Raw genomic sequence first — 9,387 nt, forward strand, 5'->3', positions numbered from 1 at the left:
TTGATACGTTTATGAACACAGTAAATAAATAATACAATAAAAAAAATCTTGAAATAATTTAAAATCTAAAATTAAGCATTGTTTAATGGACTTTTATTTTCGCGAATTAAGAACTAAAATTATTTTAGAATTATATTATTTTAGTAGAATTCATGATCAGTAATATCTTGCTAGAACGGAAGTGAAAAGATTAGAAAACGATGACTTCTTCCTATCATTATCAATAATACAATATACTTCAAATATTCTCACTTCATATTGTTTTTATCTAGTTTTTAAATAAAATATATTAAAATAAATAAAATACAAAAATGAATAGAATATAGATAGCATTATATAAAAATATAAATAATTTTAAAATATATTTTTAAAATTATCTTATGTTTATTATGAAATAATAATATCACATTATTAAAAATTCATTATTTTATGTCATTTCATATCAACAAATATATAAATATTATTAATATTTATAAAAATATATATAGTATTATTGCTTATTGTAGATATATTTGTCAAAAATTTGTCAAAAATTGTTATTATATCCTTATATTTTTATTATAACTTAAATATATATTGTGTAAAGGATACATTATAAACATTATGATATATTTTTCCGTTTATCTTATTATTTATATATACAATGATATCAAATCTTTTAATTTTAATTTAATAAAGTATATTTATAATTTTATTAATTTTAATAAAATATAATATAGAGTATCATATAATCGATTTCATTGTTAAATAAACATATTGGAAATATTTATAATTTCCTGTTTTTTTTTTGTTATGACAAATTTTATCTATAAATTTATTTTTTGTTAAAATATGAATCTTGTGATGATTTATAAAATATTATATTTTCAATTTTTATTTGACTATATTATGTACATTATATATCTTTATCTAAAAGTGTAGAAAGATGTAGTTTCAAATCTTGAAGATTTCTAAACACATCCTTCGTAGGGACTTTTTTTTCATCTATAACATCATTATTATGTTGAACAAGAATAGCATTCCAATTAGCATTTTTCGCTCCGATATAATCATTACTAATAGAATCACCAATATGTATTGCTTGTTGGGGAATTATGTTGATATTATGTCGTTCTTTTGTTAACCTAAGAGCTTCATTAAATATTAAAGTATCTGGTTTCTCAATACCGAAATCATAAGATGTTAAAACGAAAGAAAAATAAAAACGTATCCTCGTGTCTTTAAGCACCGCTTCCAATCTCTCATCGAAATTTGATATTACACCCAAAATCAAGTCCTTTTCTCGAAGATATTCCAGTAATTCGATTGTGCCAGGATATTTATGCCAACATAAGCTCGTACCATAGCACTTTATCAAACTGTTAGCAACCTACGGGTCATAATGATAAAAAAGGTCATCGACAGTAGGTATGAGTTTAGGTTAGATTTTTTTCGATAATTATTTTTCTTTTTCTAATAAATACTTCCTGTATTTTATAATCTTTGTATCTTTTTTATATCAACATAAAAATTTTAAAATGAAATTGGTAAAAAAATAAAAATTGTAATTATCGTAATTATCGTATAAAATAAAAAATAATATGTAATGATAAAATATAGATAATTTATGCTCAGTTTAAAAATTAAATTAAAACAATTGTTAAGTTTAATTTATTTCTAAAAATAATAATCTTATTTTTAATAAATCATATTTTTAAATTATATTGATATAACTAAAATATATTTTTTATATAAAAATATAAAAATAATTTTTTGTTAAATAAAAATGACATCAAATTTTATTCATTTCATTATAGATTCTAAATTTTCAACATCGTGAAAATTTTCATCACCTTATCCAAAGTAGCATCCGAAATGTAATTATGTTGTTCTTTAAAAATATTATGAACTATTTGTCTCCACCAATTTTTCCATCCAATACCTGTGTGTTTACCATAAACAGGATGTTCTAGACTAAGTTTACGAAAGTTGTTTTTGAAGCTTCGCGCCAATTTATGTGGATCAATTGACAGGCCGTGTTGAGAACCAATTTCGGCATAATGTTTCTCCAAATTTGTCATCAGTAACGTATCAGTAACATCAAATGTTATTAATCGCGGTCGGACGAACTTTATCATTATTAAATTTTGTCTATAAAGAAATACCAAATATTTAAAACACTACTTTTATCATATAATATACGACGAAAAAATACACTTGTTTCACGTCGTGAACAGTACTACCAATCGATCTCATATGGAGAAAGATTTTTTTTATATTTTCAACGCTATCATAAGATAATAATTTTAAATTTATTTTCATATATAAAAATATTAATATTAATTCAAATTATTTTGCGTTATTATTTTATTTTATTATTTTAATACTAATTGTAATTAAATATTTTTTGATACAATACAAAATTAATAATAGAAATTTATTCTTACTTACTATTTAAATTTATTTTTAATAAAATAACCAGATGAAGAAATATGAACTGAAAGATGATCACATTAGAGAAACTTGTGCATCTCATTTCAAAAGAATAAAAATATGACGACTATTCTCACGCCGTCAACACGTGACATTTCTGTGAAAAACATGTGAATGATGTTAGAATTATATAGAAGAATTACATAGAATCTTTTTAATTAGAATTAATAATTTATATTTAATTTTGTTTTCAATTATCAAAATATTGTATATATATATTTATATATTATAAAAAATTTTTTATGCATCAAATTTTTGTTTAAATATGATAAATTAAAATAAATACAAGTATTAATCATAAACATTAGATTATATATTTGAAAATAATAGCATACAAAAATGTAATAAGTAACTTGTTTCTATATAAAATTTTGAATTGTTAAATATTTTAATGTCAGTAAATAATCTATCAATCAAAAAATTATAAGATTCATATATTGTGTAAATTTAATTGAAAAATTCAAGACAAATTCTATGAATTTTATATACAATATTTTAATCAATATTTAACAATTGGAATAAGTACATAATTTTTCGCGTGACCTATTTATCACGTAGTAGATAAAAATGTTCATTCGGTATGCGACGTACACAAGCATTATTTTATAATATATGTGTAAATATATATAACATGTATTATATATATATACATATATCGTAAACAGAATGTAAAAAAATTTAATTATCTCTATATACAGTTTTACCTATTTATATTATACGTATATATAGATGTAAATATATATAAATTATAAAACATTACTATTTAATGTCTCTAAGAATAATAATAGTAACATGTGCTTTTTATATTTTCTATTAATATATGTATATATAAAAATGCAAGATCTTATTGCGTTCACTTACATTTAATTCCTATTCATGAAAAAAATATCCAGGAGAAATTTGGTTATATATAATGGTTTTTACGCCAGTAAAATCTAGTTATTGCAAATTGTTCTTGTTGCATTATAAAATTGTATTTGTTCGATTTTGATTCCATAGTTTGAAAACTTATTTATAATAACTTATTTATAATAATTACAAGAAAATTATGAGAATATTTATTGATATTTCTATCTTATTCATATGATCGATAAAAATTATTAATTCAAAAATAATATTATAAAACTTAAAAAGAATATTTTGAACATAATTCGGTAGAGCAGGGTTTCTCAAACTTCCTGCACTTAGCACCATTATTTAATATTTATTCAAATTTTATTTTTTTAAATTATAAATTTTTGTTATTCATCTAATCTTTTTTTTTTATTAAGATGTGGATACAAAGAATTTCTACAAAAAACTATTAATATGGATTTATATATATATATATAATATTTCAAGTAAGCATTTTGCACTTTTATTCGATACTCATTTTGTTTTTTTTTTTTAGATTTTTTTGAATCTTAAAAATATTCTTCACTATTCTTCACCATTGTAATTGCACTTTTATGATTTTCTTTATTTTTTTTTTTTTTAATTATACAATATGAGGTAAAAACCTTCGTAATTTATCAGTCAAATTTATATTATTTAATTCTACAATCTTATTTCTATATAAAAACATTTTATGAAGAATTAAAAAGCTGCTCGAATTAATCTTATAAGATCGCTTTCCAATAATCGCTTTTCCAACATTTCAAATGCAAAATGCTTTAATATCTTAATTTTCTACTTTTCATAAATTTTTTAATCACGTTTCATGAACTTTATATTTGTTCGATTCATTTTGAGAATCCCCGCAATAGCGAACTCTCACAATCATTTGAACAGCTTGCTGAAGTTTTTTTAAGAGACAATTTAAATACGTCATACTGACTAATCATCACAGCAGAACAGTAAAGACGTAATTAATAGTCTAATAATAATAATAATAAAAATAAAAATAAAAATAAAAATAATAATAATAATAATAAAAATAATAATAATTATAATTATAATAACAATAATAATAATAAATAATAAATAATAATAGTAGTAGTAATAGTAGTAGTAGTAGTAGTAGTAGTAGTAGTAGTAGTAGTAGTAGTAGTAGTAGTAATAGTAGTAGTAGTAGTAGTAGTAATAGTAGTAGTAGTAGTAGTAGTAATAGTAGCAGCAGCAGTAGTAGTAGTAGTGTAGTAGTAGTAGAAGTAGTAATAGTAGTAGCAGCAGCAGCAGCAGTAATAGTAGTATTAGTAGTATTAGTAGTATTAGTAGTAGTAGTAGTAGTAGTAGTAGTAGTAGTAGTAGTAGTAGTAGTAGTAGTAGTAGTAGTAGTAGCAGCAGTAGTAGTAGTAGTAGTAGTAGTAGTAGTAGTAGTAATAGTAGTAGTAGTAGTAGTAGTAGTAGTAATAGTAGTAATAATAGCAATAATAATAATAATAATAATAATAATAATAATAATAATAATAATAATAATAATAATAATAATAGCAATAATAATAATAATAATAATAATAATAATAATAATAATAATAATAATAATAATAATAATAATAATAGTAATAATAATAGTAGTAGTAGTAGTAGTAGTAGTACTAATAGTAATAACTATAATTATAATAATCATAATAATTATATAATAATAATAGATTGTTTTTTTTGTAAATCTATATAAAGCAAAACAAAATTTAGAAATACATTTCTTTAGATATTGCGCATCCTTTTAAAGTATGTCTTATATAAAAATATAAGACATATATATATTATATATTTATGATTTATGTTATTCATCTATCAAAATTTGGTATTTCACAGACTTTTCTATATATGTATGTATGTATATAATGTATAATATATAGTAGATGTACATTTTTGTTTATCTTCTATATAATATAGTACAAATTTATTAATTCACCTTGATTGGTGTTGATTTATCGATTTTATTTTGTTTTTAAAAATCATGACGCATATACTGTAAAAAATAAAAAGGAAAAAAAAGTAATATACATATAAATGTAAGCTATATTCAATGTACAAATTTCTCTACAAAAAATGAGAATCAATCAAAATAAAACATGAAAAAATGTTACGTTGATCTACGTTAAAAATCTCCACGATAATTTCGTGAATGTACAATTATTAACATTTAACAATTTGCGTGACTGACGGATTCCTTAAAAATAAAATTATTTTATTACAAAATTGTACATAGCAAAAAGTGGTATACTTTGTTTTTTTTCATTCGTAATAATCAATGCCCCATTGATTACATCATATTTTAAAAAAAAGCCATGGGATAATCGATCAACGAGTTAATATTTCCATGATCATTATATAATGATTGGAATTAGATGTAGTCTAGAATTAATATATATGCTTGTATGTATGTACAAATATTTCATACTGTATGTATATAATAATCATTGATAACGAGAAATATTTGTTGCGGCAGTCCTCGTCTCTTATTTTTATCATTAGAATTTCATTAATAATAATATATGTACGAATAGTACAATATATCTTCGCCTATCTCTAATAGTTTTATGTAAAAAAAAAATTATCTGCTAAATACATCGATCAGTCTCACAATCGTTATATCTTTAATAAATTGATGTAAAAGTTTTCCTTTTTCTCTGTGTTTACTGCACAATTGCAATGGGCAAATCATCATTATCATTATCATCATTATCATCACTACCACCACCACCATCACCACTATCATATAACTAAGACGTTCTTGCGAGATCGACGTTATAAAACATATATGTTACATTTATATATGTTTTTTCTATGCTATATCATGCTTCAAAATTGTCATTCCTCTTTAATCTGTCTCTTTCTCTCTCAATTTGTATAAATTTAAAAAAAAAATGTCTAATGCGATATATAAATATTTATAGATGAAACTTATTAAAAATAAAAAGAAAAAAAAAACAAACAAAAAAAAAAAGAAAATAAAAAAAAAAGTAATTGAAAGAAAAGGAACAAAAATATATACAAGAACAAACACCGGCATGTAATGCATAAGATAAGAATGCATGGAAACATTCAAAATATTAAGATCGAGAATTGCACCATAATTTTTCATACATGTGCATATAAAAACATGCAATTATATAAATTATTCCTCAGTAAATTATTTAATATTATTGAATGTAAATAAACATCATAAATGGAAAAAAAAAATAGAAAAGAATTACCTTTTTCTCATCAAATAGATTTTTGTATATGGATCGTAAAATCAATTCAAGGATTTTTTACGTTGAGTTGTTACGATCCTCTTTTTTCATTTTTTTTTCTTTTTTAAATTTGTTACATAAAAACATAGAAAAGAAGATTACACAGAATAATTTTTTCGGAAAAATTGTTCATGTTTCTCATCGCAAAATATTTAAATATCGGAATCTGCCAGGTCACTGTAGTAAAATACTTGCACCATTATTTATTTATTTTTTTTTTATTTTGTATTCTCGCTCACGGATTCTTTCTTTCTTTTTCCCTGTTTTTCTCTCTTAATTAATTCTTGTTTTTTTAAAATATGATAATAAAAAAAAAATACAATTTGAAATCAACGATTTGCCAAAATCACGCAGGTTTTTTTATCAAAATCACATTTTCATCATATAACATGTACTTTGTTTTTTTCTATATTTTGGATATATTATAATATTAACGTATTCAACGTATTAAAACGAATTTTCATGTTGTGAATTTTGATATAATAAAATGTTAATATAAAAATCAATAATTTATGTTAATTTTTTTCATAATTTGATTTTCTTCTGTTTATATTTTCTTTAGAAAAAAACTGACATATTATAAATTTTGAAATTTTGAAGTAAATTTTATATAATATCTTCATTTTTTTATAATAATAATGTTTGTAAGATTTATTGAAGTCACATGGCTATCAATTTTTAGATTTATTACTTTAAAATGAATATTTTTTACTAATATTTTTTTTTTTAGATAATTTGTATGTATTTATAATTAAATATTATAAAGAAAGTAGAGAAAATATAGAAAAAGAGATAAAGAGAAAAAAAGAAAGATAGAAAGATGAATAAGACAAAGAATAAAGACGAATAAAATTTTTAAGTACATAATTCTTCTTGTAACATTCTTGTGATATTCTCGATATTTTTCAATAGATCTCACAAACAATATATTTAAAAGTGTTATTTTCTCGAGACTTTAAATCAACATATATTATTATATATATATCTTTGTAACAAAAAAACATCAAATTTAAATTACATGTTAGCAATGAATAGAAATTTCGATTATTCCGTTTTTAGAATATATCTAAATAATCGAATATTATATTTTTTTTTTAATTTCAATTTTATACATTATATCTAAGATTATTTGATGTTCTTCTGCAGCTATTTACAATAGATCGCATATATATCTTTAATAGCTGCATATATACAATATATCATATATATTCTTTTAATTAATAAAATTTTAATGTATCATCCACATTTCCATTTAAAAACACACACAATTATTTGTATTCTTTATATATCACGTAACTTTTACTTTGAATATGAGACCACTTTTGTTTTTATTACAAAATTTTCTTATATAATGCTTATTTTAATGCTTTTTTTTGAATGCATTCAATCAATCTGTGGGCACCATTTATAATTTTCTTTTCTCTTAAAATGTAAATAATTCAATAATAGATTAATATATATTAGATATATGAGCTAATCGAAAATAAATAATTCATTGAATTGCCAGCAGATTGACTTGGACTCAAATGTTCCTCTTATGTCCCTCTTTCCTGGCAGTGCTAAACTTTATTCCATAAAAAGCAAAGATTAATTTGTATAAAAATATATATAAATTCATATAGAAAAGGAATAGTATGTATTGCAAGTAAATAAACTTACAAAATAAATAAGTTAAACAAGTATTTCTTATTTTCATTTTGTTAAGGAAGGATCATAGAAAGTTTATAAAGATTATATTAAAAAAATTATATATTATGTGTTGATTGAGTATATTATAGAAATCTTAATTATAATTTGAGCTTTTCAAATTGCAAAATTTATTTTCACTTAAAAAAAAAAAATCAATATACAAAATGCTAAATATATATGGTTTACAAATCTATGATCCAACCTTTATTCTTGATATATATATTAATTATTATGTAAATCATAACATATGTGAGTTACAACAAGAACATAGTTATTAATATTCACAGTAAAGAGATCAGAAAGTCTCCTAGTCCAAAGAAATGTACAATTAAAATTTGTAAAAGGACAAGGTAATTAACATTGTCCTTAGACAAATCATCATTTCGATGTTTGATTTTATATGAAAAACTGTTATTATTTCCTTGTTAAATAACGATTGTCAATGAGCTTAAGCCAGATGGGCAGCAAAAACGCAGCATTTTGAAATTATAAATCAGATGTCTATATAAGAAAAATGATGTAAGAAAAAATGTAAGAAAAATTTTAATATAAAGATTGCTACTATCCCAGAAGTATATTAGTATTAAAATTTAGTTAATTATAAAATAACTTTGTATTATGCATGATATTATAAAACACTATATATTGCACATTTCTAATTTTAATTTTGAACTTAGTCAAATATTTGAATAAAAATGTATATTATTGGTCAAATTACTTACTTTCAATATAAAATAAATGTATACATTTTTCATATCTTTGGTTTTAGTATTAAGATTATTTTAACTTCGGATACAAAATAGTTAATTTTTTCTTTTTATAATATCAAATTTATATATTTTTTTTAGATGCACTTTATAAAATATCATTTCTAAAAACATTGTGATCACTCCTGGGTTAGAAATATATATTTTAATTTAAATTATCCTTGTGCGCATAAGATTATGTATTAACTAAAAAAAACAAACGATAAAAAAGAAAAAAGAAAAGAAATGAAAATGAATATTCCAATGATCACAGAAATCTGTTTCTAACAGGTACATTCATGTGCTTTTGTTGAATTATG

At 21.3% G+C, this 9,387-nt stretch overlaps 1 protein-coding gene across 1 annotated transcript; it reads right to left on the reverse strand.

Annotated features, from left to right (window-relative positions):
• Positions 1-856: 856 nt before the first annotated feature.
• LOC726955 (rhythmically expressed gene 2 protein) lies at positions 857-2,591 on the reverse strand. Its single transcript, XM_006557433.3, has 3 exons — positions 2,431-2,591; positions 1,833-2,130; positions 857-1,369 (listed from the first exon to the last, which is right to left on the reverse strand). Exons 2-3 carry the CDS (start codon positions 2,115-2,117, stop codon positions 896-898), a joined length of 759 nt encoding a protein of 252 aa, XP_006557496.1. The 5' UTR covers positions 2,118-2,130; positions 2,431-2,591; the 3' UTR covers positions 857-895.
• Positions 2,592-9,387: the final 6,796 nt, after the last annotated feature.

This window comes from Apis mellifera, linkage group LG11 (assembly GCF_003254395.2).
Source record: "Apis mellifera strain DH4 linkage group LG11, Amel_HAv3.1, whole genome shotgun sequence".
NCBI lineage: Eukaryota > Metazoa > Arthropoda > Insecta > Hymenoptera > Apidae > Apis > Apis mellifera.